The 15,077-nt window shown below is 39.7% G+C and overlaps 1 protein-coding gene across 1 annotated transcript in view; it reads right to left on the bottom strand.

Annotated features, from left to right (window-relative positions):
• Positions 1–5,901: 5,901 nt before the first annotated feature.
• The window catches only part of LOC142346106 (uncharacterized), a 128,593-nt gene continuing 119,417 nt past the window's right edge, over positions 5,902–15,077 (bottom strand). Inside the window, exon 15 of the mRNA XM_075398610.1 lies at positions 5,902–6,051. Within this exon, the coding sequence (XP_075254725.1) occupies positions 5,917–6,051 (135 nt within the window). The 3' untranslated portion in view covers positions 5,902–5,916. The remainder of the gene's footprint in view (positions 6,052–15,077) is intronic.

Raw genomic sequence — 15,077 nt, 5'->3', positions numbered from 1 at the left:
GGAGGTCAGAAGTTTGTTGTTCAGAAGATCTCGTGGTTGACGAGCTAGAGCAACATGCAAAAAATTTTGATTTTGCAGTTGTAAAATTTTTGTCATTTGGCAGCCATCTGAGCAACTTATTGCCCACCAGGTTTCACTCTGTTTTTAAAACGAAAAGACCAAATCAACAGACGAGCAATTGCATAAAAGATAAACACCGAAATAAAAAGAAGAAAAGCTGATAAAAACTTCTGGAGAATATGAATTGGGTTTTAATATTGTCATATATAAATAAAAACAGCCGTCTTATAGACAAATAAGCAGCCCTTAACTAAAAAAATCTGTCAAAGTTTTTGTCCGTTGACACTGTTCTGTAACTTAAAACAGTCACGTGCACATTTTAATATGCCGAAAGTTTGCAGTGCCGGAAGTCAAAATGCCAGAAGTCGCTAATTAGCCAGAAGTTGATTTCTGTTGACTTTCGTCGTTTTAAAACGAGCGCGGTTTGTGTTTAAAGCATGGTTAAGAGACTCTGCAGAAGTCACTTCGAAATTCTGACTTATTATCTCGAACCACTTCGCGGTTCTCGATAAACGCCAGAAGTTCTCAGTAACTTCAAGCAGAGTCACTTAACCATTACAACAACAACTGTATTTCAATACAGAAAGTAAAATAATCAATCAAGAAAATTACAGTTGGTAATTGAAATAGGAATGAAGTTAAAAGAAAGAATGATATCTTTTACCGGACAAAAAAGGAGAAATTTTATCTTTATATAATTTCTTACTGTACCAAAGCAAGCAAAAAGGTGTATGCATTATTTTGGCTTCAAATAAACTGGAATCCCATGCTGAGATAAGGAGCTTGAAGGTATTTAATGTGTTTTTTTATTCAAGAGAAATGGGATCTATTCTGTTTCGGCCCCCACAACTTAGTGAGCATAAATTTTTTATGACCCCCAGGCGCACGTGCTATTTTCTTACATAGTAGTGCTATATAGCAACATATAATTTGTAACTGGGGGTCATAAAAAACACTGGGGGGCCAAAACAGAATGGATCCGAGAAAAGCATTGGCGTAAACAAAGCTGTGTGCAAAGATTAATCATAAAGTAGGATATCCGGATCCCCTTTTACTAAACGTACAGTCAAGCTTGGTTCATCAACAAAACAGAAATCAAAGAAAATTAAATTCATCAAAAAATGGTAGAGCATGAATTCTCTCGAAGCAGGAAACGAATTGAAATATCTCAAAAAACGTACACATTTTTCTTTGGTTATATATAGAAATACAAAATCTGCTTTTCTTTTTATTGCTTATTCATTTCTTATCATGAAATTATCAATTAAAAAGCAAAAATGTGGTAAGCAAACAATTAACACACATTGCAGCTAATTAATTTCAGCGAAACAAGAACAAGAAATGTGATGTAAACTTCTGGGGAATATTAAATATTGACTGTATAATCAAAATAGTCAATTTTGAAGACGAATAAAGAGCCTCTAAATCAATAATACTGTTAATGTCTTTGTACGTTGATTCTATATTGCAGCTACAACAACTACGTTGCTATACAGAAAGCTAACTCACCCATCAAATGAGGGGTAGCAAAAATGAATGCCACACACTGAATTCGAAGCTTCTATCACTAATAAGGTTTTCCTTGCCGGTGATAACATGAGCGTAAGCCAGGAAAAACTGAAATTTACTGAAATTAATAGTAAAAAAACACCCGAGGACCTCGTTTTCACAGAAAAAAATTGGCGTAAAATTATTTTTCAAAAAACACAAAATAGTTTTTACAAAAATTGTAATCCAAAGAACTGAGAAAAGCCTCAAAATGAAATAGAGGCTTAAAAATGATTTTTTTGTTCTATAAAAACACATAGAACATCACAGGAAATTTGAAATTTGTTTTCGGTAGATACCGAAGGAAAAAGATGGAAGATGCTATTGATAGCGATATCGAACTGGAATTTGCAATGAGTCAAATTATAGATGATAAGGATTTTGGAAGTGGTTCAACTATAGAATATGAAATGTCACAAGTTGATTTTTCCTACTTTTGCTCATTAAGTGGAGCTGAATTTAATAACAATACATTCAATTAAAAATGAAAAACGCGTTTTTACATGTTTTAGTACTTTAAGATCTGGCACTGTATAAAGGAAGATCGGACATTCTAAAATCTCCCACTGATAAGATCTGGCATTTTTAAAAATTGCACGTGCGTTTTTAAGACACATTGCAAGCACAAATTCCAGCATCAAAGTAAGAGGCTCCTCAATTTCGATGATACACTAAAACTTTCTCCATTTTTTGTCGGGGGTTATTTCAGCTTAATTGGGCTAAAAAATTATATTTCTTTCAGATTAAAAAATGCTATCACCCTACTTGAGGCCAAGAACTAAATTTCCCTATAATCAGGCTCTCTCAAGCGGATCCCCGTGTGTTTCCAGAGGGAAATTGCAATGTCTGGACGGCAGTTCGAGCGCACTACAGTTTGGGCCATGGTCCGGAGATGGTCTGATCAGAGGGCGCTTTGGTCTTCAAGCCTGATCAGAGGCAAATCCGAGCGCACTTGAGTCTGACCAGAGGTCGTTCGAGACCATTTGAATCTGATCAGAAGCCGTTTTGAGCGCACTTTAGTCTGATTAGATACCGTTTCGAGCGCACTTGAGTCTGGTCATAGACCGGTTCGAGATCATTTGAGTGTGATCACAGGCTGGAATTTGAGAACAAAATAAATTATATCCTATTCATTCTGGTTTTACTGTTGTTAAGAACGTATACGATTAGGATAATTAATACTCTCTTGCAAGATTTTGCAAGATTAACATGTTTTTACCAGAATCTTGCAAGATCTTGCAAAGTTAACATCCTGTCTCGACAATGGTTTGTTCATGATTTTCTGTAAACAGATGACTTATACGGGTGGTTATAATAGCCCAAGTCTAAGCCTCCATATAAGATTGGTACGAGCCAGAACTTGAGCCAGCTTAAGCAGAAAACAATGAACTATTGACGCCCCAACCTTTCCGTTGGCTGAAACCATTAAATCATCACTTTATTATCATTGAAGGTCTATCTGTTGGCTACTCATTGAAAATTGGATCAATAAGTATCGTTGGATCGTTAGTCTTCTTGAAATCCTTTTTCCTTATACAGAAAGTATCAAATAGTTTATTTTTCAAATTTATTATGTGGCACCGCCGGCTGCGAACACTGCATAAATCACCTACAAAGACAAATAATATAACTAAAAAAATGTTAAAAGTGCATGTTTCGGAGCGACTATGAATTGTGAATTTGGAGGTTACCAAATTACACAGCTCGAGAAGATGATATTCAAGGATATGACGACAAGCATGTTTAAAAAAATCAGGCCGGTTGCAGAAAAAACACCACGGAAAAAACTATCACTTCATTATAGATAGGAAACAAACCCCCACGGAATTAAATATATCCCCACGAAAATAAACCCCCAAGGAAAAAACCCCCACTTTACTATTAACAAGCTGCGCATTTAGCGCGTTTGGCCACGCCTCACGGGCCATGGCCATGCCTCAGCGGTCCGCGGGACTTGATAAGAAACTATCACAACCGAACAAAATATCACGACCGAAATTCAATTTTAAATTGGGGTTTATTTCCGTGGGGTTATTTTCCATGGGGGTTTATTTCCCAGACCCAATCAGTCGACTAATTAGTAGATTTAGATTCAGCAGCAAAAATGAGTTTGCTAGGCAGGATTGACAAAATACCAATTGGTCCATTTTCCTTTCCTTAGGTGCACTGGCTCGTCATATTGCCCGAATATATTCTAAGAATCTAAAAACTAATTGAAAAGCAATGTACATTAAAGCATGAATCTGCTTTCGCAAATTCTCATTTTCTTTTATTCTCGGGTCGGGGTTTTTGGGTGAATTTTAATAAGAAATACGGTGAATGCGGTGAATTTTTATAAGAAATGCGGTGATTGCGGTGAAAGCGGTGAAAAAAATATTTCACCGCATTTGAATAAAAAAATTAGAGTATTTATTTTTATGCAAAAAACTTTAACCCGATTGATCAATTGATATACTATTGAGTTATATCACAATTCTGCTCAACGCTAGTTTATTCAATTTTTCCAGTTTTTACCAATTTATAGAAAAAAGTTCGTAGTTTGTTATGGTGACTTTTTTCTTATAAGCTGTGACGGAAATAATGGATTTGTTAAGTAACTTGGAAACTGGTAGTTAGGGAAGGTATATTACTCATATAATCAGAAGCAGTCAGTCAAAAAATTTGAAAAGAAAAAGTGTCGCGAAACAGAGGTTTTTGTTAAATTATCGGTTCACTTTTGTATCAAGCCTGCACTAGAAAAAAACGGCACTTAAAATTAAAAAAAACAGTCTAATAAAATTTGTTTATGTGTCCCAACGACACAGGATATGGGACTCCAGCACTTCGGACACTATGATACTCTATGACACTTACTCTAATATCAGCGTTTCAGGATTGTACCCGGGTCGGCCGCTGCTAAACTGATAAGAAAATCTCTTCAGAGACAAATAGGTGTTAAAAAAATATCCAGGGAGAGACAGAATTTAGTCTAGATATGACTGAATCAAAAATGAGGGCGATAGTTGAGAATAATCGAAGCCGTTTTTATGTCAATATTTGCTGAATCAATACATCGCAGCAATTTTGCGGGCTAATGTGCTGACCCAGGTTGACCTTTCTTGGGAACAATATCCAAGAACCATATATGGTTCCATACAGGCCATACAAAGATTTCTTATATGATCTTGCTATGGTTGCCAAGATTTCCACATATGATTCTTATAAGCCATACAAGATATCAAGAAGCAACCTCAAACAACGCAGAGGACATTAAAACCGTTCCACACCTAATAACATTATTTGGTAAAATGGTACCATTTATTGTTCTTATATGGTTCCTTTATGGTTCTTACAAGACCATGCGCGTTCCGTATTAGGATGAAGCCACCAGTAGGCAGATTCAGCTGATTCCAGTTAACAGTATCAAGCAGTCCACGCCCAACCGGTAGCCACGCGCTGCCATATGCCGCAATTTTTACACAAACTCTCTAAATCCAATATATGGTCGACCTATGCTTTCTTACGGATCTTAAAATACTATACATGCTTCATTTTTGTTTGCAGCACCCAGTAGGCAGCTTTAGCTGCTTTCTATAAGCAATATCGCCCATTCCTTTTTTGGAAGGCTTAATGCAGTCAGAAGATGTAAATTTAACTGTTCTCCGTATTTTTGTGTATTTTTTGACTTTCACTTTTATGTTCTTACATGGCGCCATAAATGTGTATGTTCTTGGATATGGTTCCCAAGACATCATGAACTTCAATTTTTTTGCAACTGTCTCGATGAGTTCTTCTCTTCTCAGAGTGCAGTGCATGCAGTGCAGTGTTTTCGGAGCTTTTTGAGCAATGTTTTTATTTTTCCATTGTTAGCTATATGGTTTCGAAATAACCATAAACTCCATATATGGCTTGGATATGGTTGCCAAAAAAGGTTTATGGTAGTCAACCAGGGGAGGTAGAGCAAATATTGTGCATAGAGTGAGTTTTAATTAACCAAGTAATTTAATATTAGATGATACTGGATTTTTACCCTTAACCACATCTGCAACTGTTTCCTTCCCCACCTTCCCCCGTCTCCCGTGATTAAAATATTTTCTCTCATAACAAGGCGTGAACATTCTAACGCCTGTTGTTTTTGCCTTTATAATGACTCGTATAGCCTAATAAGAGGGGAGAGTACGCGTTACAGTTTATGTATACCGAACCATTATAAGGTAGAAAATATAGATTATGGACAATCATAATCTGTCTGCTGGAGTTAGGCGGGGGGGGGGGGGGGGGTTTGGTCGAGGAAGCAAGGAAGCAACTGGCCACTATTTTTGTGTCTCGTCACCACATATTGGTTCCCTCCCGCGCCCGGCACAATACCCTCTCAAGGAGTGGGTCCCAAGCACAAGAAGTATTGGGACAACAGTCAGGAGGATTTTCCTCACGATTACAACTAATCCCTTTTTTCTTGCAAGTCTGAAAAAGTGAACATGTAGAACCTTCCCGTACCTAACTCCAAGAGCGTTTCAGAGATCTCTTCTGTTTTGCCCCCCCCCCCACCTTAGTGAGCTTACATTTTTTCACGCCCCCCAAGAGCACGTGCTATTTTCTTACATAGTAACGTGCTATATAACAACATATAATTTGTAACTGGGGGGGGGGGGGGGGGGCGTAAAACACTGGGGGGGGGATACAGAATAGATCCCGTTTCAGTACTGGGTCAGTATAAATGCAAATCCTCATCAATAATGAATCATAGACTGATTCGTTTTAGCTTCTTTGACTTGTCAGAATTGCGTTCAGTCTGATTTTACAATGGTCAGACTTGGGCCAAGTGCAAAAATAAAGTTCCGTACGGAGATCTGACCCACGATCTTGCACTCTCTAGAAGTTCGTTCTCCTTACTGCGCCACCATGACAGTGCAAAATTTTTCTTTTGCGTCGTTAATATGCGCATGAAGGGAGCAAATTTCAAGCGAGAAAGCCAGCAAAATATAATACATGGGAGACTTGCATTTACAATTGCCCAGTACTGATTCACACTTGGAGTTCGGTACGGGTTAAGTATTGATAAGAGTTCCATCATTGACAATCCCCCCAACCCCCACCGGATATTCTACAAAAAATGCTTGATCACGTGCTTATTGAATAAAATTTTGTTAAGATACGCTTCGCGTTTGAAAATTACATGCACCTAAACGCAGAGATACCTCCGGAAATTTATCAGAATATCAGTGTCAAAATTCTTCAATTTTTAAATAATGATGCGGTCGCTTCGCTTTTTATTGTAATCAAATTCCATTTAGAACCCACCAAAACATTTTGATAGCTACGAACTTCAAAAACCAAAAAAATCTGTAATTTCGAGGCACTAGGCTTGGACCCATTAAAATTAGCTGGAGACACTCTCATTTCAAAATTTTTTCAATAAAATGAAAGTAACGATCTAAAAAATTGCTCTAATTATATTGAAACCTACAGTCTTATGTTTCATTACTGATGCACATTCACCCTTTAGGTTAGAGAGGAAGCACAGTTGATCTTATTTTCCTGGTTATTATAAGTGTATCCACATTCAACTACCTCCTAGTTGAGAAGAACGAACAAAAACGACATAAAATTGTAAGATATCTTTGTTATGTTCGGTTCCAAACGTGAAATAAACTTCGGTGCGTTCGGTTTGTTCGGTATATCGGTTGCAAACGTAAGGAAGATTTGGTATGGTAATTTTTTGGACGCAAGAGAGATTTGGTATGTTCGGTTTTAGAATATTCGGTATTCGGTATGTTTGGTTTTTGACGTACGAAGTTGTGGTTTTTTCCATTTCCCTTTTGATGTGAAAATTTGATTTTTCTCTTTGTAATTTGTCAACCGTTTTCATATTGATTTTTTTGCAGGAATCTTAAACAAACTTAGATAAAAAAGGAGAGTGGGCTAAGTTATTGCAAAATTCTTCTGCAGCCCGATCTTAATATAAATTGAACGAAAAAAAAATTTTTGATTAAATTTGAAAATTAAAATGTAGCATACTTGTTGAACATCGATGAGAATTCTGTTATTTCCTATTCACTGAGTTCTGACATACTTTCTTGGTTGTTGGAAATCAAAATTATTGAAGGTTTGTTGTTGGCGCCACTTAAATCAACTACAAAATCCATCAGACAGCAAGATATAACCTTTGAAACTTAAAAGCCTTAGAATTTGTCAAAATCAAAAATGGTCAAAACTGAAAATTTTTACAATTGGGGACCGAAATTTTGTACAACCCCCCGATTTTTGGAAGGGAAAAACTGAGCAACCCGAGGTTATGGCACACGGTTAGGGTTACCTCTAAGCTACTCATGGACCCAACAAACGTTATCGCATCAGACCCACAAGTGTGGCTATTAGCACTTATATGGTGCGAAGTTGGCATTTTTCGATATTTTTTCGTTTATTGTTAAGTTTCTTAAATTGTTTGTATGTTAAATTGTTTCAATGATACTTTAGGTGACCATTAAATGTCAAATACCGTACATTCGAGGCATTTAGAGCCACGTACTAACCATCCGTGCTTAGCTTATGTCAAAAACATTGCAGTAATTTGACATTTACTATGTAAACAATGATCTAAATCAATTTCTTGATTAACCAAACAAGTAGCGATGGTGTGATAATTGATAAATATCTAATAACTTACTTTAACTGAATTGTTTGAATAGTGAAACTGAAATGTATTTACAACCATTATAAACTGTTATACTGAGCAGCTGGCTCTCAGATTGACAAAAAAATTTGATTCTTTTACAACTTTAGTCTTTTTGCCAAGTTCTGCTAGACCTTAAGATATTGCGAGATTTAAGTTAGTTGAGCTTACGTCACAAGAAGCTGGCAACAATAATTAGTACTGGCTGAAGACTTACAAACTTCAGCACGAGATTGAACATAGATTATCACTAAGGACTTTCTTAACTTCAACCAACTAAATTAAAGATACAGTCCTTTAATACGTCGGAGCGACTAATTATTTCGACAAGATTGTTAGTCAATCGAACCCTGTGAAGAACCAGTTCGGCTTAAAACCCGAGAACCAGGCTGTGATTTATCGGTTCCGCTGAAATAATTGAGCAGCCGCAACATTTGGTCCGCCGACCTTGACAACAACACGAACAGCAACGATTCATTTTTTGGACCAGAACGAAATCTTTACGATGACTGGAAAGAACCCCGATAGACTTTGGAAAACAACCGACTACAAGATGTCAGGCCAACTCAAAAAGCTAGAAAATGAGCAAGATGAATTGCTCAAAACGTTTGACGGACGTCTGGCTGATGTGAAAGTCACTTGGCTCATAGGAAACCAAAGCCTGTAGAAAAAACTTATCAATGTTTCTTCGAGACTTACGATGATCTTAAGAAAAACAGACAGCAGCAGAGGCAACTCTTGAGGCCAAAGTACTTGGACAGTTTCGATGGCGACACCGAACACAAATTGGGCGAAAAGATGAAGATACTCAAATGGTTAGTTGAACAAATACCAAAACTTAGAAAAATTGAAGGATATCGCAACACCGTTCCTAACCGACGGAAAGACACCTTGCGGCTCTACACAATGTTGGACAAATGTGAATAATTTCATAGAGACGCAGAGAAAGTGGAAGACGAGTTGGTATCAGAAAAATTATACGACTCCCGCAAGCAAGCTTTGTGCAGTAAACTGGAACAGCTAGTAACGAAACTAGACTCAAGTAACGCAGCAGTTATAGAAATTGTGAATGCAGGATTTGCTACGGAATTGTTGACATCTTTAAGTGAGAATAAAATTATTTCAAGAACTAATAAAACAATATCAGCAAACCGCAGAGAGTGGAAATCAAACATCGTTAGTTGCATCCACATTGGCTTGTGATAAAGACCCAAAAGAAACTGTAATTGATACAAAAATTGGAACAACAGAAAACCCAGAGGAGAACGTCGAGGTCTCGTCCAGGCATTCTGCTGCACACGGAAGCCGAAAAGAACCCAGTATCGCCACATCGCGATCATCGAGAAGGCGAAAGATCGACGAAATGGAGCTCGGAAACCTAAGAGCTAGGAAAGAAACAGAGCAATGACTGCGCTAGCGGCAGTTGAAGCTAGAACAGGAGCGTGAGGAAAATGAACCTCGTCATCGGCAAGAGGAATTACGTTTACAACAACAACAACAACAAGAACAAGAGTTACGTCAAAAATTCCAACAACAAGAAGACGAGTTACGTTTGCGACAGCATGAGCGAGCCCTTGAAAACGAAAGAAAGAAAGGAAGCAGAAGCCGACAAAGAGCAAAGACGCATGGAAATTGAATTGACGAAAAGAAGTTCAGGAGCATCTGGATCACAGATAGACAAGTTAGGAGGTGTTGGATCAAGACGCAATCTAGAAAGACTGCGATCTGAGCAAAATCAGTGGCCCAACAGTCCAGTCCTAGTCCACCACTATCTCCAGATGTTGTGATCAACCCTCCGCAAAATGTCAAACAGGACAGAATTGACACACGTTTCAGCGCCCAACCGAAACCTACCCTGTTGTTCCAGCCGGGTGCAGGCCTTTTCTAAACGCATCTGCAAGATTCGAGTATTCTCAAGAAGCCTGAAATCCCTAAGTCAATTAGGATAACACAACCACAGTCGCTGTTGCTCAAGACGACGTTCCAGCAAGAAGGACCGTCAGCGTTCCAAAGCAGGCAGAGAAGCCAGAGTCCCAAGCACAACTCTCGCAACAGATCGATGGAAAGCCAAAACCAAACAACAGTGAGCCAAGCTACCCCACAAGTAATATACCAAGCGAATGGTGACCCAAGAAGATTACCAAAACTCAAGCTAACCTATTTCTCAGGAGACCCCCTGGATTGGCCCGAGTGGGCAGAACTTTTCGATGTCATTGTTCATCAAAAGCGGCTGAGCGATACTGAGAAGATTCAGTATCTGAAGATAAGCCTCACTGGTCAGGCAAAAGTAACAATTTCTGGCCTGGGTTTCAGCTCGCAGGCATATTATCAAGCCTGAGACATTCTCTTCAAGAAGTTTGGCAGACCGAGAGTCAATGTTGAATCTCAACTCAGGAAGATATACGCACCTCATCCAGTTAGACACGATGACTCCAGTGGCATTGTTCGTTTTGCTAACGTAGTTCCAAACACGTTTAACGTTTTGACTCGACTTGGTTTTCAGCATTTCCTGGAATCGGAGGGTGTTCTGAGTTCAGCAACCAGAAAATTTTACTCTCAGCTTAAAGTGCAGTTGCTATGCCATCTACAGGATCATCGACTACTAGCGGCGAAATTGGTTGATTTTGAAGAATGGTTAGAATGAACTGCTTTCATACATGAAGACTTGTTAGCCCAGACGGACTCCGAGTTTTAAAACCGCGAGAAACCAAAACCAAATACTTTTATATCCAACGCTGACGATTTTACAAAACCAAAGAAATCAAAATCTCCGTTCAAAGATGGACAGCACGCTATCTGCAGTTGCGAGAAATTCAAATTAATGAAGCTGAATGAAGGACGGGAAGACTTTTCAGACTGTGTTTCAACTGCCTGAGACCTGGCCGTTGTTCCTAGGATTGCAAAAGTAGAACCTGCAGCGAGCCCAATTGTGGACGACGACACAACAAGCTTTTTCACAGTGACTACTCAAAGAAGGAGGCTACAACAAATGCTTCAGACGCTACGACAGCAGTAGCAACAATGATCAAACAAGGAGGACTCCCTGTAGTGCGTATAAAACTGTTGAATGGAAACCACAGCCTGAGCCTGCTGGCAATGTGTGATACGGGATCCTCAGTTTTATTCGTGGATAAGTCAATTGTATATACACTGCAGCTGCAAGGCCGAAAAGCGTCTTTGTCAGTAGCAGGAATCCACGGATCACAAGATGTCAAGACGGAAATAGTGCCGATGTCTGTTTCAGCGCACGAGAAGTTTTGACCATTGACAACAGTGCAATTATATGTTCACGAGAAACTGAAGTTGGTTGACCAGATTGTAGATCTGCAGGGGTTGAAAAATTGCTACCCACATCTGATGAACTTGCCAAATCAGAGCTACAATCTAAACGAAATTCAAACATTTCTTGGACAAGACTGCTATTACATCCATCACCCATTAGAATTCAGGAAGTCAGACGACTAAACTGCACATGGGCAGTGAAATCGAAATAGGATGGGCCTTAAGTGGTACTCTACCAGCGAAGCAGGCGGCAACTCTTGCTACAACATCAACCTCAGTATCAGAGGACAAGTTAGCAAACCAGTTGAGTAAATGGCGGGAAATTGAATCCTATACCTCACACTTTGATGTCACCGGTCATTCGAAGGATGAGCTGGGGCAATCAAAACATTGGACTAAACAACTCCATTCACCGGTGAAAGATACGAGGTTGGACTTCTATGGAGAGAAAAGGAAGTGAAATTATCAAATAAATTCTATTCTGATATGGGGCAACTCAAGTTCCTAGAACGACGCCCACATAAAGATGATATGTTGCAAAAGTGTTATCAGGAAACTATTGACACTGACGTCAAAGCTGGTTATGTTCGCAGAGTTGAACAAGTTGAACTGAACAAAACCAGAGACAAGCTTCAGTGGTACTTGCCACATCATACTGTCATCAACCCTCACAAACCCGAGAAAGTCAGAAAGTTGTGCAACGCTCTAGCAAAATACCAAGGTGTAGCCCTCAACGACAAATTTCTATCTGGTCCAGACTTGTTGCAGATTATGATCGGAATTATTTTTCGCTTCCGAGAACACCAAATAGCACTTTCAGCAGACATAGAAGCAATGTTTCTTCAAGCTTCTGTCCCAAACGGTGACAGCCGATGCTTACGATTTCTCTGGCGAGAAGATCCAGAGCAGAGAATAGAAGTCTACGAGTATACACGACACGTTTTTGGGGCGAAGAGTTCGGCGACTTGTGCAAATTACGCTTTGCATCAAGTGGCGAAAGATATCGCAAAAAACGACGAAAATCTTGTCAAAGCTGTCGAGCGAAATATCTACATGGACGACTTCCTCAAGTCAATCAGAATACTGAAGAAGCAATCGAAATCTACTAGAATTTTAGGGAGATCTTCAGCAAAGGTGGATTCAATTTGACGAAATGGATAACGAGTGACGAAGAAGTCAAGTCACAATTCGCAGAGGCAGACAGATCAACGAAAGTTGTCATTACTTTCGAGGCCGAGCCACAATCATCATCAGTCCTTAGACTGAACTGGAACGTAGACACAGACAGTCTTATAGTCTGTAGTGGAACTGAGCAAGAAGTTCCAACAAAAATACCTCATAGAATCGTCCTATCCTTTGTCTTCGCAGTGTTCGACCCACTAAAGATTTGTTCACCCTTCACGATAAGAATGCGGTTTCTACTCAAAAATTTTTGGGCAGCAATGGGACAAGCTTGGGACAAAGAGTTGTCAGCCAAACATTCAAAACTATTCAGTGATTGGTGCTCTGAGTTGAGAGAAATGAGGACGATGCCAATAAATTGATCCTATTTCGAAAACGGATGTACAAACTTGAGACTACACATTTTCAGAGACGCGTCAGAAGAAGCAATGTGCATCAAGACATATCTGCAAGACGAGGCAACGTTGAAACTTACCTATGTGATAGGAAAGTGCCGTGTAGCACCTATCAGACAGACGACGATTCCGAAGTTAGAACTCCAAGCCGCAGTTTACGGAGTTCGTCTCAGGAGTCACATATTGGGGGAACCTAATGTGAAAATTGACAACATTAATCATTGGATAGATTCATCCACAGTCTTACAGTGTTTACAGTCAGCTCACAAGAAACAGCAAGTGTTTGTTGCCAACAAGGCAGCAGAAATACGGGAAAACTCTTCCTTGGATCAATGGAGAGATGTCAAAAGCATCGAAAACCCTGCAGATTTTGGCACAAAAGGGATGTTTATCGAAGGCCTCAAGGATTCCGGGTGGTTAAACGGGCCGCCATGGCTCTAGACAGATGAAGAAAACTGGCCAAAGCCGTGGTGCCAAGTGAAAAAAGCTAAGGCTGAGCAAGTTACCAGTACTATAGCCACAGAATCTAAACTAACCGATTGGAGACAATAAAGTACCTTCAACAGAATTAGAAACTTCATTGCTATCTGCATGATGTTCAAGACGAAGCACAAGGGACCACTAAAGCGGACGAAATTAATCAAGCCGAGCAAATCTTGTTTCGATTTGTTCAAAACCAAAGCTTCCCGAATGCTTCAAATAGCAAACAGTAAGGAAATCTCCAATACTTTCAACATCGTCAAACTGTCACCCGTCTTAGAGAAAGATGAAACAATTAGAGTGAAGGGCCGACTGAGGCATTCAAACCTTGTTTACAATACAAACCACCCAATTTTGTTAACAGCGAAACATCCAGTTGTACAATTTCTGTTGGAGAAAGCACATCGTGACAACCTAAGTGAGGGAACAGAATATGCGAGAAACCTGCTTCAACAAGAGTACTGGATCATCGTATTAGGAAATGCATTAAGTAAAATCAAGTCGAGATGTTTCAAATGCAGACACAGAAACGCCGACCCGATTCATGCACCGATGGCAGACCTACCCCGAGAACGACTTGATGAACATGTGTTCCCATTCACTCATAACGGTGTCCACTACTTCGGACTCTTCAAAAACAAGTTCTTGCGACGTACTTTGAAGAGATGACGCTGCCTCTTCACTTGTCTAACAACCAGAGCAGTACACATTGAATTGTCACAATCACTGGACACCGAGTCAAGTCTAGCTGCAGTGACAAGATTCATCGCGAGACGTGGCTATCCAAACACTATCATCAGTGACAACAGATCGGACTTCGCTAGAGCAGCGAATGAGCTGAAAGCATTCATGAACGAGCGGGACAAGCTAAGATTGAAAGTGACTCAGCACACAAGATTGTTTGGAAATTCAATCCACCTGGAGCTCCTCACCACAACGCGTCTTGTAGAGCTCCAGCAGCTGGAGCTCCGGCACCACAACGTGTATTGTAGAGCAAACGCTCAACGCAAGATCCCTGACAGCAGTAAGTGATGACTCGGAAGATTGGACGGCACCCACGCCAAATCATTTCTTGCTAGTACGAGAGAACGCAAGTGCGCCATTCATGCCATCTAGTGAACGCTATCTTGACCTAAGAAAATTTTTCAGAACGGCTCAAGCATATGCCGACATGATCTGGAAAAGACGGACTCGTGCATATCTTCCACAGTGGAACCAGATATCGAAGTGGCCAATCGAAGTGGTCATGTGCGAAACCTGAAAGAAGGTGAACTGTTGCTAGTAGATGACTCTGTTAAACGCTGTGAATACAATTTGGGACGAGTTGTTGAGATCTTTACTGGCAACGACGGTGTTGTGAGATGAGCGAGAGTCAAAATGGCACATGGAGAGCTGAACCAGCAAGTCGTGAAATTAGTAACAGTATTCTACGATGTTGTTTCCGAGATCGAAAACAGAGCCGAAGATGTTGGCGCCAC

The sequence above is a fragment of the Convolutriloba macropyga genome, chromosome 9, assembly GCF_964194025.1.
Source record: "Convolutriloba macropyga chromosome 9, txConMacr16.3, whole genome shotgun sequence".
NCBI classification, from domain to species: domain Eukaryota; kingdom Metazoa; phylum Xenacoelomorpha; order Acoela; family Convolutidae; genus Convolutriloba; species Convolutriloba macropyga.
The sequence above is the reverse complement of the archived record's forward strand: the minus strand, read 5'-3'. Positions and strand labels throughout refer to the sequence as shown.